This window comes from Manis pentadactyla, chromosome 13 (genome assembly GCF_030020395.1).
Source record: "Manis pentadactyla isolate mManPen7 chromosome 13, mManPen7.hap1, whole genome shotgun sequence".
In the NCBI taxonomy this organism is placed as follows: Eukaryota; Metazoa; Chordata; class Mammalia; order Pholidota; family Manidae; genus Manis; species Manis pentadactyla.
The window spans coordinates 94799939-94817218 of NC_080031.1; the positions used below are offsets into that span (position 1 = coordinate 94799939).

The 17280-nt window shown below is 46.5% G+C and overlaps 1 protein-coding gene across 1 annotated transcript; it reads left to right on the plus strand.

The window, feature by feature from the left end:
- Positions 1–1504: 1504 nt before the first annotated feature.
- Positions 1505–17036, plus strand: LOC118927918 (protein FAM170A-like). Its single transcript, XM_057490876.1, has 4 exons — positions 1505–1528; positions 3154–3180; positions 12911–13057; positions 14028–17036. Exon 4 carries the CDS (start codon positions 14090–14092, stop codon positions 14654–14656), a length of 567 nt encoding a protein of 188 aa, XP_057346859.1. The 5' UTR covers positions 1505–1528; positions 3154–3180; positions 12911–13057; positions 14028–14089; the 3' UTR covers positions 14657–17036.
- Positions 17037–17280: the final 244 nt, after the last annotated feature.

The window sequence follows — 17280 nt, forward strand, 5'->3', positions numbered from 1 at the left end:
TTATGGCCCTGCTGAGGGAAGGGACTCAGTTCTGAGCCTGGGCCATCGCGTTGCCCCGTCTCCCCGCCTGGCTCCTCCTCAGCCCCTTCTCTCTCTCAGCCCACACCACGGTGACTCAGATTGTCTCCAGCAGAGGTGGGGCAGTGGAGTGTGTGCCAGGCTGGGGAGCATGAGCTGCCAGTGACTGCAAGGAAGAAAAGCCTTTCTCCCAACCTGCCCTCTTCCTGGACTTGTCTTGGGTTCACCGGTTCCAGAGGGGGCCGAGGCCCTGGGCCTGGAACACCTTTCCCCCTGGAGCTACAGTAGTTCTGACCATGTGAGTAAGTTTTCTGCAGTGGGAAATGAGTGGCAATGACACGTGCCCCAACCAGGCACAGGCATGGCGTCCTCCTCTGTGCCCCGCCGTGCTCTTCCCTTTTCTAGCTAACTGGGATGCTGATAACCTGGGGTCTATTTGAAAGCTGAGTGTTCATGATAAAAAGTTCCTATCAGCAGGGAGACTTGCCCTATTCCTTTACATACACTGATTGTTGCGTAAGAAATAGACAGGTTCCTTCGTGCATTAGTTACTCAGGCCTAATCTACTCCAGCTAATGAATCCTGAGTTTTGAGAAGCAAATAATTGGACCTGGTACATATTAAGCAAGGCATTATATTAGAAACTACTCTGTGTCTTCCCTTGGCTTACTTATGCTGTATAAGCCAGGGGAAGACACACAGTCACCTCACAGTCACTACCACTATTTCAGTTTCCCATTTTTCCAGAAAGAGCCAAACTTTCTTAATTCAACTATGGTGCTTAAATGGTATTTGTGTGTGTGTGTATGTGTGTCCTGCTGGTTTTTCTCTTTTATAAAGGAGCCTCACATTTACATGTCTATAGTCTAAGACAATGAAAGAAAGGTCTCAATGTCTGAGACAATCTAAGAAATCAATTCATTTTCTTTATGACTTTACACACTCATTCCTGCACCTCCAATTTCAGGAAGTCAGTGTTTTTTCCTAATTTTTCATTTACCTCTTCGATCCACACTTTCATTAACTGTAAAAAGTATTGTTGTAAAACTTGTAACATTGTAAAAAATGGAAGAAAGGGAAATGCATTATATAAGAAAAATTATACTAATCAATCACTACATCTGTGATACAGTAACCCAGAGCGGCATGATGTAGGGAACACAGGTCCTACGCCACAGAGACAAGGACCTAGTCACAGGAACCTTCTCTTGACCCCCAGATTATCTGATCTCTGAGAAAGACTGGCGCACCCACATCTTTTCCTCTCTCCTGCCTTCCTGCCCTTTCTCTCCCATAGGTAGGAATCTTTGTTCCTTTTTTCTTTTTATGACGGTGTCTAGATCCCCATTGCTCAGAGAATATCACTGATACACACCTCCTGACATCCTGGCAACTTTGTGGGAATGTGTGGTTTCAAGATGTTTCCTTTTTCGTTTGTGCTTCATGGCTCAGCACTTCAGAGAGTGACTTAAAATCAGGTGCCTTCCTACCAGGAACTCTGCTGCCAGAGGTTCAAGTGATGACAGCGAAGAAGCAGGTCAGTATATTCAAGAACAACCAACAACTACTCACTCACTCACTCACTGGCCTGGCCGGTGCTTAAGTACAGCAGGAGGGCCATTATGATGTAAGTGAGACAGGGTTCCATAGCATTGTGACACGTGCATCAGAGCAGACCACTGACGGGGGAGGGGGGCAGGGTGTGTGGGATCCCTTTTACCCAATACAAATTCTACCATCAACTTGAATGTTTATCTTACAATTCATGTCAAAACTTGAGAACCAATGATACGGATTAAAGAAAAGGCAATTACTGTATGTATCTAGGGTAACCACATTACTAAATCTCCCCAGGGTGAGGATAAGGCATTACCTGAGAGAAACACTTCAACTAATGAATCTACTCCGTTAGTGATATAATGAGTTTTGAGAAGCAAATAATTTGACCTGGTACATATTAAGGAGCCATTGTATTAGAATTACTCTGTGGCTTCCCCTTGGCTCATTTATGCTGTATATGTGTGTATGTGTGAATTGGTGTGAATGTGTTTGGCATGTCTCGTAGTTTACACTAAAAATCTCTGAACAGGCACTGTTTGTATTGAAGCTGAACTGAAGACAGACTCCCTTCCCTAGCTTCTCCCCAAGGCCCCACTGGGGTACGCTGGAATCCAGATGTCACGTTCTCTTCATGAGCCACCACTGGGACCCGCGGTTTTGGTCCTGATCTGTCCCCTCCCGTTACTGAGCATTGGCTCTTCCTCATAGGAATTGTTTACTTTTTAAACATCACAGTCACCAGAAATTTCAGGTTCCCATTTTTCCAGAAAGAACCAAACTTTCTCAATTCAGCCATTGCGGTTAAATGGTATTGTGTGTACTTGTGCGTGCATGCGCGTGTGTGTATCCTGCTGGTTTTTCCCTTACATTTCATAAAGGAGCCTCACATTTACACCTCTGTGCTCTGAGACAGTGAACGAAAGGTCTTTATGTCGGAGACAGTCTAAGGAATCAATCCATTTTCTGTGTGACTTCACACTCTCATCCCTGCACATCCAATTTTAGGTAAACTGTTTCCTACTTTTTCACTTACCTCTTTGAGCCACACTTTCTTCATTAACTGGAAAAAATATTATTGGAAAACTTAACAATATCCATTTACTTAACACATGGCCTCGGTTTTGTAAAAAGAGAAATTAAGGGAAATGCATTATTTAAGAAAAATTATACTAATCAATCACTACATCTGTGATACAGTAACCCAGAGCGGCATGATGTAGGGAACACAGGTCCTACGCCACAGAGACAAGGACCTAGTCACAGGAACCTTCTCTTGACCCCCAGATTATCTGATCCCTGAGAAAGACCGGTGCACCCCCACCTTTTCCTCCCTCCCGCCTTCCTGCCCTTTCTCTCCCATAGGTAGGAATCTTTGTTCCTTTTTTCTTTAGAAGACGGTCTCTAGATCCCCATTGCTCAGAGAATATCACTGATACACACCTCCTGACATCCTGGCAGCTTTGGGGGAACGTGTGGTTTCAAGATGTTTCCTTTTTCGTTTGTGCTTCATGGCTCAGCACTTCAGAGAGTGACTTAAAATCAGGTGCCTTCCTCCCTGGAACTCTGCTGCCAGAGGTTCAAGTGATGACAGCCAAGAAGCAGGTCTGTATATCCAAGAACAACCAACAACTGGACAGGCTCTCTCCTCACTCCCTCACTCACTCACTCACTCACTGGCCTGGCCGGTGCTTAAGTACAGCAGGAGGGCCATTATGATGTGAGACAGGGTTCCATAGCATTGTGACACGTGCATCAGAGCAGACCACTGACGGGGGAGGGGGGCAGGGTGTGTGGTATCCCTTTTACCCAATACAAATTCTACCATCAACTTGAATGTTTATCTTACAATTCATGTCAAAACTTGAGAACCAATGATACGGATTAAAGAAAAGACAATTACTGTATGTATCTAGGGTAACCACATTACTAAATCTCCCCAGGGTGAGGATAAGGCATTACCTGAGAGAAAAAGCCTTAGACCCATGCCTGCCCCAGAGAACATGGTTAAGTGTCCTATCTTAGCAGTACCATATATCTTATGTGCACATGTAAGTCATATGTGTGGTGCATGTGTATAGTGGGTTTGCAAACACCTTGTGATTCCATACAGCTCCTACATTTATTGGATTTTTCCCACTGTAGGGAACAGGCTCATGTATTTCAACAACCCACTGTCTCTTTTGCAAGTCTTTTTCCTTCACTTTCCCAGAGCCTTCAGGGTGAGAGGAAGCCCCTGGCTTTACATCCCATGGCTCTATCATGGCTCATACATGATATACTCATTAATTTCATAAAATGTTGGCTAATTGTTCTCTGAAACAGCTACATAGTTCCATACTTCACTTTATATCATGAAGGTTCTTTTTTTTACCTATATTGTTACTATCATTTGTATAGGTTGATCTAATTTTTACCAACTTGGTATGCGTTTAAGTACCTAATTTTTGATACGGGTTTTTCCAATAGCTGACGAGGCTGAGAATATCTTGGGAAATGTGCCTACTGTTCGGTGGCTGCCAAGAGGCCGAGCCCATGTGGGGGGCATAGCGTGAGGCAGGACCTACTGGAGGTAAAGAAGGCTGAAGCTGGCTGGATCACGGCCTTGCTCTAGAGCAGCTGCTCACTTAGAAGGAAATACACATGGCCCCTCAGGGAGGAGACAGTCAGTGGGAAGTTGGAAGTAGAATGGAGCTAACTAGACTTCAAACCCTGTGCAGAGCCATTTAATATCCAGGAGACTGGGGCCTAGAACTGAAGCCAGGGAATGAAGCCTTCATGCTTGACAAGCACAGGATTCATGATGAGGGCCATGAGATTAGTAATGTGGTTACCCTAGATACATAAAGTAACTGTCTTTTGTTTAATCCATATCATTGGTTCTCCTGTTTTGATATGAAGTGCAAGATAAAAATTCAAGTTGATGGTAGAGTTTGTATTGGGTAAAAGGGATCCCACACACCCTGCCCCCCTCCCCCGTCAGTGGTCTGCTCTGATGCACATGTCACAATGCTATGGAACCCTGTCTCACATCATAATGGCCCTCCTGCTGTACTTAAGCACCGGCCAGGCCAGTGAGTGAGTGAGGGAGTGAGGGAGTGAGGAGAGAGCCTGTCCAGTTGTTGGTTGTTCTTGGATATACAGACCTGCTTCTTGGCTGTCATCACTTGAACCTCTGGCAGCAGAGTTCCAGGGAGGAAGGCACCTGATTTTAAGTCACTCTCTGAAGTGCTGAGCCATGAAGCACAAACGAAAAAGGAAACATCTTGAAACCACACGTTCCCCCAAAGCTGCCAGGATGTCAGGAGGTGTGTATCAGTGATATTCTCTGAGCAATGGGGATCTAGAGACCGTCTTCTAAAGAAAAAAGGAACAAAGATTCCTACCTATGGGAGAGAAAGGGCAGGAAGGCGGGAGGGAGGAAAAGGTGGGGGTGCACCGGTCTTTCTCAGGGATCAGATAATCTGGGGGTCAAGAGAAGGTTCCTGTGACTAGGTCCTTGTCTCTGTGGCGTAGGACCTGTGTTCCCTACATCATGCCGCTCTGGGTTACTGTATCACAGATGTAGTGATTGATTAGTATAATTTTTCTTATATAATGCATTTCCCTTTCTTCCATTTTTTACAATGTTACAAGTTTTACAACAATACTTTTTACAGTTAATGATGAAAGTGTGGCTCGAAGAGGTAAATGAAAAATTAGGAAAAAACATTGACTTCCTGAAATTGGAGGTGCAGGAATGAGAGTGTAAAGTCATACAGAAAATGAATTGATTTCTTAGATTGTCTCAGACATTGAGAACTTTCTTTCACTGTCTTAGTGTACAGACATGTAAATGCGAGGCTCCTGTATGAAAGAGAAACAACAGCAGGACACACACACACACACACACACACAGCATTGAAGCATGCTATTTGAATTGAGAAAGTTTGGCTCTTTCTGGAAAAACGGGAAACTGAAGTAGTTGTAGTGACTGTGAGGTGACTGTGTGTCTTCCCCTGGCTTATACAGCATAAGTAAGCCAAGGGAAGACACAGAGTAGTTTCTAATATAATGCCTTGCTTAATATGTACCAGGTCCAATTATTTGCTTCTCAAAAGTCAACTCAGGATTCATTAGCTGGAGTAGATTAGGCCTGAGTAACTAATGCATGAAGGAACCTGTCTATTTCTTACGCAACAATCAGTGTATGTAAAGGAATAGGGCAAGTCTCCCTGCTGATAGGAACTTTTTATCATGAACACTCAGCTTTCAAATAGACCCCAGGTTATCAGCATCCCAGTTAGCTAGAAAAGGGAAGAGCACGGCGGGGCACAGAGGAGGACGCCATGCCTGTGCCTGGTTGGGGCACGTGTCATTGCCACTCATTTCCCACTGCAGAAAACTTACTCACATGGTCAGAACTACTGTAGCTCCAGGGGGAAAGGTGTTCCAGGCCCAGGGCCTCGGCCCCCTCTGGAACCGGTGAACCCAAGACAAGTCCAGGAAGAGGGCAGGTTGGGAGAAAGGCTTTTCTTCCTTGCAGTCACTGGCAGCTCATGCTCCCCAGCCTGGCACACACCACTGCCCCACCTCTGCTGGAGACAGTCTGAGTCACCGTGGTGTGTGCTGAGAGCGAGAAGGGGCCGAGGAGGAGCCAGGCGGGGAGACGGGGCAACGCGACGGCCCAGGCTCAGAACTGAGTCCCTTCCCTCAGCAGGGCCATAAATGACCCCCTTGCCCAAGAACTGTCCAGCTGTCCATTTACAATCCCCGTTAAGAAATATAGCACGTGGGTATGTCTGCCTCCTCTGAAAGAGGTTTTCAAAGATCTGAATAGGGAGGCTGAGAGTCTTGGAGAAATACGGAAATACATTCCCAGAAGAGGAGTCTGGGGCAAGTGTGTAAAGTCTTCATTAGAGCATCTCCAGCACCATGGCTGTGTCCAGGAATTCCCTGTGAAAATGCTGTATCTCTACCCCTCTCTGTATTTATATTGACATCCCTATCTTTCCATACACCAATATAGATACCAATCTAGACAGGCAGGTGGGCAGGCAGTCAGAAGTCTTTTAAAACTTGTACCCCGTGTCCTCTAATTATACAATTTCTCATGACGAAAAAGGAACTAGTATCCAATTTTTGTCACTAGTTTGCAATATTCTGTATACATCTATAGAAATATCACATACAAGATACCCAGTATCACTGACATCTACACACAATTTTCACAATTGTTGTTCCCTGGTATTTTGGAGCAAGTGAAGTTTCAAATGCTTGATTTCATGGGGTATGGGTTTCAATGCCTACAATGATTGTCCACTCAACATGTCTTTTTTGAATGGATACAGATCCCAGAAAATGGTCCATCTGTTTTTTTTGTATTAATTCTCAGAATTTGAGGAGACTCAATGGGATTCTCCTGAGCCTGAGGCACGTGTAGTGGTCCCAGACCAGAGTCAGACACCGGGAGAAGAGCCCTCTGTCTCGGAGTGTTTCTCCCGTGCGTCCGCCCCAGGAAAGCTTCCTGCTGCTGCTGAGGACAGTAAGGGAGACACAAAGGCTGGACGGGATCAATAGCTGCGGTGGCTCAGCCCAATCCCTACTTACTTCGCTTTCCCTTCAAAAATAGGAAAGGGCTTCAGGGCAGAGGAACTAAGACTGAAGCCTCTGCAGAGGGACAAATTGGGGGTATGCTTTCAAGGATAGGGCGGTACCCCATGTGAACACTGGGACAGCTGTGAGATGGTGGGCTGTGCTGATAAGTGTGGGAATTCGATGACCTCTTCCCTCAGATCAGCACAGACTCACTCACACACACACACTATATTCCTTCATACCAGATATGGCCCCATTATCCTTTCCTGTCACTTTTTCTCTCATATGCACATGTCTTCATTCCAGATGCGTCCTTCCCATTCTGTACCAGCGTTACACAGATACACACTTCCACCTTCCCTCCTCACAATCATTCTCACACTATGCTGTCTACCCACTAACCCGTTAATAGTGTACAACCTTTCACACAGGTAACTTGTTTTACCTCTGTCATTAGAGATAGATACATATATCTCTCTTCCATTTACAAAGACACACTTTGTGAAATCCAATCATTCATGATCTATAGATGGAACAACCAGTATTAACACATTTGAAAATTTCAAAGGAAAACGGTATTATGCTATCCCCATAAATGGAGGCTATCTGGGTTCACTGAAGACATTACATAGCAGACTCTTACTGTTTATTTAATGGATGGATAAATATAAAACCACCAAGCACGGACCACATCTATCATTTTTATTTAATTTTTCCACAAAAGCAGCTCTACCGCATGGACACGGGACGGTGGCCCCAACCCAAGGCCAGAGAGCAACAGAAGCTGCTGCTGCTTCAGAGCGCCTGTCCTGCGTCCCTTGTGAGGACAAGCTTCCTGGCGCTGCTGAGAAGGGATGGGAAGCAAAGGGCAGTGGGGATCCAGGCAGAGCCCAGAGCTGAGCTCAGTGATTCTGCTCAGCAGTCAGCACAAGGCTGCCCAGCACAGAGAGAAACTCTAAATGCCTCTCCATCTTCGTTAGTACAATCCCCAGCGGAAGTAGTAAATCCCAAGGGAAAATACGCGAGCCCAAGGAGACAAGGGGAGGGCAGGGAGTTATTTGAGGAAATGGTGGAAGAGGGCCTAAGGGGATGAGTTGTATCAGAGGAACATGGAAGAACATGTCAGGATGAGCTGGGCAAGGACAGGTTCTATCACCAGGAAGGTGTGACAGCACTAATAGCCTAAAGCAGGCCCAACACGGTAGGATCCTCAGGTCCTGACCTGAGTAGAGACATACCTGGTCCGAGACCCCAGCACAGCAGTATCTTCTCATAGCCGATGTTCTCAAGTTCAACCCTATACAGACCCATCTACACACCTGATCATCATCGTTCACTTCCTTGTCGTCTTCCACATGCATCTGAGTTCTCTACTCTGTTTTTGTCCCAAGCATATAAAAGTGCTGCATTAGTCTTCCCTGTGTTTTAATGTTACGTGAACACGAGTACACAATACATGCTTCGCGTCTTCTTCTTTTCGCTCTCTGTGCTTGTGTTTGTAATCATCATCCATGTTATATGTGACTGTAGTTCCTTCATTCTTGGCACATAAATAGTGTGTTTGTTTATTACACTTTTACGAGCATTTGGGTTACTTTCAATCTGGGGCTACTCTAAAAGGTGATATTCTCAAAATTCTATTACATGTATTTTGCTATATGCACATATTTCTTATTGGTGAATGCCTCAGAGTTAGAGGGCTAGGCTTTAGTGTTCATATTCTACTCAACCCCTTAGAGCTCAATCTTTCAAGATTTTACTTTGTAATGAATCAATCACATGCTGCTCTACATTTATTCTTGCATGCCCTGTCCTGTGCCCTCATTTACTTTGGATCTTCAAACACTTCTACATTGAAAACTCATATATTCTTTCTCTTACAGCCATTGATTTTTCATATCCTTCTGTGTTTTCACTGTACCTTAGATTTCACAAATACATTAATTACACTAGTCTCAAAGAGAATACTCCGAATAATCCTGTTGCACACCTAAGCCACCTAACATGTGAAACACGCACACACATGCATAATCATAGGACACGCAGCCTGCACACATTACGTTCTGACCTAAAACACAGACACAAAGCACACATACCATTCTCACACACACAGAACTATCCCATGTTCAAATGTGCAAACACCAGATCAGTCACACATTAAAGAATTTATACACACAAAGCACATGACATTCCTCACAGCATTCTGCCACAATGTGTGCATGATACACACACCTGACACATTCACTAGAGATGAAGGTCATCTTACTTCACTGAGGAAAAGTGAGCTTGGTCAGCAAAACAAAGACACTGACTAATAATAGTTAAATTCTGCAAAGATAAAAATTCGCCAATTATTTCATCTGAGGTTGTAAATCTAGGAGGGGGAATGCAAAGGGCACACCCACAAAAAAAATGGTGGAGGAAAGCCAATGGTACCAAAAATCTTAAGCAAGGTGAGTGAGTGAGTATGACGAGCCTGGACTACAGGGTCCAGAGAGTAACCCAGAAAGCTGACATAGGCCAATTCTCTGTCCAAGCCATAGATAACTGTTTAGGACAAACTCAGTATTTCCGTGAGGGACAGTGGGGAGAGTACGTTAGGGAGAACAGTGTAGGAGGGAACAGAATGGAACCAGCCGCCTCCATTACTTTTGCTCCATTTTCCAGGAGTCTCAAAGCTCCACACGTGGTGTGCACCGCCTGGGTACTCTTTGGAAGACAAAGCTGGGGGTCCTGAGGGAAATGACGGACCCTCTGAATCAGAACGCTAGGCCTCTGCCTCCTCTCTTGACTCGGCCTCTTGTGCTGCTAAGTAGAGAGGAAGAGCTGCTGAAGTCTAGGCAGATCAGGGCAGTGGGAGTCCGCACAGACCTGCAGAGATCGAGCTCAGTGTCTCTGCTCCGCCAGAGAGAAAGGTCTACTTTGGGCCCAGCCGCAGTCTCCTCCTCTCCAATCTGGGAGCCTAGGGCTCTGGTTCCATGCCATCAACAGGAACTCATTTCAAATACTCCCTTAATTTAATCACATCTGCAGAGTCCCATTGGCCTCCTAAGGTTAACATTCATAGGTTCTGGGGAATAGGATATGGCATCTTTCAATGGTGGGGGAAGTTACCCAGATTATGACAACGAAAACAAAGTGTGTTTAACCCAATAACATATGTAGTCAGGTAAACAAATATTAAAGTATTTTATCTAATCAGTACTCTGTGGCAGCACAGGTCCAAGACACAGGACAAGAATGTCCGTAGAGACAACATTTGTGTTTTATACCCTCCTAGCCATTAACACTTGAGCAAAATCAGAAACTGTTGAATACTTGTATTTTGGTGTTCTGGCCAGAAAAGAGACTGCAGTCTCCATGCATGTAGGACACAGCGAGCAATCAAAGTGTATGGAATGGATGAAAGAGTGGCTGTACTTCGAGAGCAGGTTCACAGTGGGGGCGTGAGAGGGTGTATATCAGGGTCCCGGCTGACTGGAGATAGAAGCTGCTACAAACCCGTCCAGATGTGAGAGAACACAGAAAGACAACAAAGTTTCTTTCTGCCCTCGGAGATATGCAGTGCATGTACATAAGGCACAACCTTGAGATTCAAGGGAAATCTCAACAAGGACAAGTGCCCAAAAGTGCAATATATCAGACGGGGCTGTGTTTGAAAAAGTAGGAAAACTGACAAAATGACAGAGAAACGGGCAGACTAACTGAGCCTGATCCTGGGAAGATGTGCTCCCCTGGTCGCCACGTCACAAATCTTTCACAACCAGCTGGAAGGGAGTCAGAAAGGTCCAGAACAATTTTCCCACGCAGGAACCCGTAGATTCCTCCTTTGTCTTACAGAGGAGAGCGAAGCTCCTCTGTACAAACAGGGGTTTGCTGATACAACCCCCTGTCCAGACGTAACGTGTGTGTCCTCTCATGCATGAAGAGTGGCCAGAGATTTGAAAGTGGCCCCTCAGTTCTTGCATCCAGCCACCTCCTGTCCTCATAAGCACACAGGTGTGACACTCCATCACACCCACAGCTACTCACACTCACTCACACGCACTTGTAAGCTGATATCCACATGTGTTAAACCATCACACCCTCACTTTTCTGCACACACATTCCTCTAATTTACTTTCTCTAACATCATTCCTTCAGTACCACGGTCTCTGACCCCGCAGGTAATCCCACTCTGGTAGCACTCTGTATTTCACACCAATAGGGCTTGAAACAGTCACAATTGTATAACATCTAAAACTCCTCTTTGTTCCCAGGCTCTTAGTCCCTTCACATAATCCCCAAATGCCACCATCCATCTAGTGACCTCTATCCTAACTAGCCTTCACGTGGCCACTCTGTTACGCTTTCGTGGTCTCAACACATCTCACAAAGTTCTTCAAATCCTCACAGTCTTTCCTAAAAATCAAATAGATATTATATAACTACTGAAACTTTCATAGCACATAAAACACAGGTTACTCATAAATACATGGAAGATACACTGCCTCCATAAATACAATATTATGCTTCATGTCACCCAGCGCATCACACCACCTTCACACATCCGGGCCATCTCATCTCCAGACTCACTACCTAAAATTGTTGAAGAAACATGACAGGCACATACACATCAGATTATACTCACCACACTTAAATATGACATGCACCAAATGTTCCCCTCCCTGCCCCACCACCAGACACTCTCTAGCCGCCTAAAAGACAAAGTGGATGCAATTTGGAGAAGTAAACATTGGGTTGCAGTTTTTAAACAGAGGATGGGTTATTTTGTCAGGAATAAGAATTTACCTATTTATTTACTGAAGTTTGTGAATTTGAAGGCATAGTCTTTTTATTGGAAATGTAGACGGAGAGGAAGGAAACCTGTCTGGGGATTTTCAGGATATCTTTAAATCCACAGTAGAGCTGATTTTTAGAAATACATGTATTTTACTGGGAAAAAGAGCAAGCTAGAAGTAATCTGTAAATTGAGAAGGTGTAAAATTCAAGATAGGCGATGAGCATGATAAGTACAGACAAACTACCGAGTCCGAGCCCTGTGTGGGCAGGGGACACGGAGGAGGGTGGCACGCTGAGTACGCCGCTGACAGCTGTGCCATTTAAGGGTACGTAAACCCTGGAGAGCAGGGCAGGGGCCAGCTCTGGGAGGGGTAGTCTGGAGCCAACTGTGGAGGCCCTCCTGGAGTCCCCTACTCCAGCTCAGAACTCAGCAGTTCCCCCCAAGACCTGGCCCTGCACAGCTCTGGCAACAGAGGCCCCCGTCAGGTTCCCCAGAGCAGACACCTGAGAGAGGAGCCCGGGGACAGGTGGTGGGCGTGAGGGCTCTCCTGACCCTTCAGACTCTCCCCGGGGGCAGGAGATGGGCACTTTTGTTAGGTGGTCCCCAGCTGACAGACAGAAGCACTGAACCCGTGTATACATACTCCAAATGTATTCTTCCAGTAAGTAGAGTAATATCATCAAATAATACAGGCAACTTACTATGTACTAGGCGAGAATCTGAGCCTCCGATATACTGCAGTATACATCTTTAGAAACATCACGCACAAGGTGCCCAATATCACTGACATCTACTACACACAATTTTCATAATTGTTTCCTTATATTTTGGAGCAAGTGAAGTTTCAAATGCTCAGTTTCATGAGGGGGTGACGGGTTTCAATGCCTAACCTGATTATGGACTTAACATGTCTTTTTTGAATGGATAGAGATCCTAGAAAATGCCACATCTGTTTTTTTGTATTCCATTCCTCAGAATTCCAGAATTCTCAGGATTCTCCTCAGCCGGAGGCACGTGTGGTGGTCCCAGACCGCAGTCAGACACCGGGAGAAGAGTCCTCTGTCTCGGAGTATTTCTCCTGCGTGTCGTCTCCAGGAAAGCTTCTAGCTGCTGCTGAGGACGGTAAGGGAGACACAAAGGCTGGACGGGATCAATAGCCGCGGTGGCTCAGCCAGATCCCTACTTACTTCACTTTCGCTTCAAAAACAGGATAGGGCTTCAGGGCAGAGGAACTAAGACTGCAGCCTCTGCAGAGGGGCAAATTGGGGGTATGCTTTCAAGGACAGGGCAGTTCCCCATGTGAACACTGGGACAGCTGTCAGATGGTGGGCTGGGTTGGTAACAGGGTGGGAATTCAATTACCTCTTCCCTCAGATCAGCACAAACTCACTCACATACACACACTATATTCCTTCATACCAGATAGAGCCCCATTATCCTTTCCTGTCACGTTTTCTCTCATATGTACATGCCTTCATTCCAGATGCGTCCTTCCCATTCTCTACAAGTGTTACACAGATACACACTTCCACCTTCCCTCCTCACACAATCATGCTCAGACTCTGCTGTCTACACACTAACCTGTAAAGAATGTACACCCTCTCACACACGTAACTTGTTCCAGCTCCCCCATAGAGCCAGCCTAAGCACTCAAACACTCACAGGCCCTGAAATGAATGCACTTTCATATACAGGCTTTCTATTCCGCATACCCCGCGCCCACAAAACCTTCAGCCCAAAGCCTTCAGCCCCTCAGAGAGCTGCACTTCTGGGAAGCTCAAGCACACTTCCTCTAACATGCTCCGTCTTTAACTGTTTCACAGTAAGAACACGTACACCCCTGTTCACGTGCATTGTCGCACCACACACACATGTCCCAGAACACACATAGACCTCCACACCCTCAATCCCACATAATCACACCACACACATACCTCAGATAAAATGTATGTCACACGGCATTCTGTGGTTTCACATATGTATGTACTTCCAGGCCATGTGCCCACATAGGAATATTCTCATGACCATCTCAACTCCTACAGACTTCACACACTTATTCTAGTTTTCTCATGTCTGAAATTTCCTTTCCCAGGAGGAGGAGGAGAAGGAATCCTTCAGTGGCATCAGTATATTCTTCAAACTCAGCCTCTTGAGATGACTCTACCCGAGGTCTTGGAGGAATGGCAAGCTTCCTCTGACTCTACCCAAGACCCCTTTCCACCATACCTGGGAACGGCACCCGTCAAGGAGATTTACTACAGGCCGGTCCAGATGAAAAGAGGTGTGGCTGTGTCATGGGATGAGGTGGAAGTCTTGCAGCCCGCCTCAAAGAAGACCAAAAGAGAATCTGCTTTTTTCGAAGAGGCTGAAAAAAAGGGTGAAGAGACCTCAGACATATGGAGCCGCTTGTCTACACGGGAACTCGTAGATGTCAGCGACTATAGCGAAGCCTCAGAGGAGAGGGAGCAGCCTGGCAGTGCGGTGGAGCCTCCAGCCCAGGAGGAGAGCCCCAGGGCCGAGACGCCTGAGTGGCTGGTGGCCCTGGACAGCGGCTTCAGGTGCCTGGGCTGCTGCCGGGTTTTCCCCAGCTTGGAGGTCCTGCAGGACCACGTGGACAATGCGGTCCGTGAGGGCTTCAGCTGCCGGGTTTTCCATCGCATCTTGGCTTGGCTGAATGACAAGAAGGAGGAGGCGAAGGAGAATCGATGCACGATCATTTAGATGGTAGGCCAAAGAACACTTTGGCAGGAAGACATCCTCCTGCGAGTACATAGACTCTTTCAGGCCCTAGGAAAGTGGAAGTGAAGTAGTCCAGACTCTACTGAGGGCCTTCATCTCTTAGCAGCCATGATACCCACTTTGGTTAAATGTATTCACCACCTTCCCTACCACCACGCAGGAACAGGAGCAGAGCGGCCCTTTTAATAGTTTCCACTGCTCTCCTGAAGACGAGGGACAAAAGGCAGATCACACCATGCAGAAGACCAAGATGTACTCATGCAAACTAAAGAACAAGGAGCACCAGTCTAGCATCTCTACCAGTAGGGCTGAGAACAGGAAACTGGCTGGAAGTAGAGACTATTAAAAAGGGCCAGCTGCAGAAGAGGTGAGGGCCCCAGGAGTAAGAGCACATCTCAAGGATACTTGGGATTCAGTATCAAAGGCCAGGGGAGTCACAAGGCTCAGGATGCGGCAGAGCTAGGCCTTCTGTCCTTGAAGGGTTGGTTCTACCCTTTTCCTGGGTGTGAGTGGGATCTCAAACTCCATTATGTGATTCCCATACGTGAGAGGAGACTGCGTAGCAGTTGCAACCACTTGATAGAAACAAACCATGTAATCCTTTCTCAAAGTGGTCTTTGTTAGGGAGGAGCCAAGATGGCGGCGTGAGTAGGGCAGCAGAAAACTCCTCCCAAAACCATATATATTTTTGAAAATACAACAAATACAACTATTCCTAAAAGAGAGACCAGAAGACACAGTACAACAGCCAGGCTACATCTACACCTGCAAGAACCCAGCGCCTCACGGTGGGGGTACGATACAAGCCACGGACTGGTGGGACCCTCGCGTGCTCCACATCCCAGCTCCCCAGCAGGAGGAGAGGAGTCGAAGCCGGGAAGGAGTGGGAGCCCAGGACTGATAAATACCAAGCCCTAGTGATCCACACCAGGAGTGCAGACAACACAGTGCATGGTGTGCTGGACACTAGGGAAATGGAACAGTAAAACCTGCAAGTGGGTTCCCACAGCCGGCACCCCTGGGACAAAAGAAAAGGGAGTGCGTTTTGAAAGTCTTAAAGGGTCAGGAGCCTTACAGCTGGAAGGAAGTGTCCCGGCCCACTCAGCCCAGCAGCTGGGAATCCCGGGGAACTCCGGGCGCCCTAACCCCCTGGGCAGCAGTGCAGCTCTGAGGCCCGTCACAGTGATAAACAGCCTCTCACCCGTTCCCCCCCAGCACAGCCCCGCCATAGCAGTGGAGCAGCCTGAGACCGGCCACGCCCACAGCAGCCGTGCAGAGCCTCCTCTGCAGCCCCTGGGCCAGGCTCAGAGGCCCCGTCAGCATGCAGCTGCACAGCACAAGCCGCTGGGGGGCGCTGTTCTCACAGGAAGGGACAGTGACAGGCAAGCAGGAAGGGACTTTGTTCTCCGAGCTGTCACATGCGCCAACTGCCTACGACTACCTCTGTCGCCATGAAGAGGCAAAACAATTTGATACAGACAAGAATAACCCAGACATCCCCTGAGAGGGAACCTGGGGAGATAGATTTAACCAATCTTCCTGAAAAATAATTCAAAATAAAGGTCATAACTATGCTGATGGAGCTGCAGAGAAATATGCAAAAGCTAATGTATCAAGTTGGGAAGGAGAATACAGAAATAAAACAATCTCTGGAAGGACTTAAACGCAGAATGGATGAAGTGCAACAGGCTATTAATGGAATAGAAATCAGAGAACAGGAGCGGAGAGAAGCTGACGCAGAGAGATAAAAAGATCTCGAGGAATGAAAGAACATTAAGAGAACTGTGTGACCAATCCAGATGGAACAATATCTGCATTATAGGGGTACCAGAAGAAGAAGAGAGACAAATTGGGATAGAAAGTGTATTTGAAGAAATAATTGCTGAAAACATCCCCAAACTGGGGGAGGAAATAGTCGCTCAGACCACTGAAGCACACAGAACTCCCAACAGGAGGGACCTGCCTTTTGATTTTATGTTTGTCAGGGAAATCTTGTTTTTGTTTTAATAATAAATGTTTATGCCTTTGAACCAGGAGTTTGCCTGCCTTTTTCTCCTATGCTGCTTTATCCTGTTTCCTGAGTTGCTAGTTTTGAGACTGTGTAAGAACTGACAGAGAATCGCCAGCCACATCAAGATCAAGGGGCAGAACTGCATCTTCTTGGCCCCAGAGATGCTGTGGGACATCTCTTTTGCCTTCTTGCCTGACAGTTGCTTCTTCCAGGGAAAGAGTAGCTCTGAACACCCAAATCTGGCTAGATTTTCCTCCTGCCTAACACTGGCATCCCAGTATGGAAAGGTATTTTGGTTTTATATCAGTAACTTTGCGGTTTCAAGCAACAGTAACAGCTCTGTCTGACTCACTCAAAAACGAATGTATTGGAAGGGGGTCTGGCAGTTCACAGAACTGATCAGAAGGCAGGAGGACTAAGCTATGAAGATAGGAACCAACGGAGGCTGAGTAGCAAGAGCAGCTTAGGACCCCCAGTGTCATTACACCCCCCAGGCTCCTGATAGTTTCTCACCTGCATCTCTGTGTCACTCACACGAGAGTCCAGTCCTTGGCAGGAGCATCAGATTGTCAAACCCAAGTCTCAGGTCTGCCCT

Coding starts and splice junctions, on each gene's coding strand:
- LOC118927918 (XM_057490876.1), top strand. CDS start 14,090: ATGACTCTACCCGAGGTCTTGGAGGAATGGCAAGCTTCCTCTGACTCT.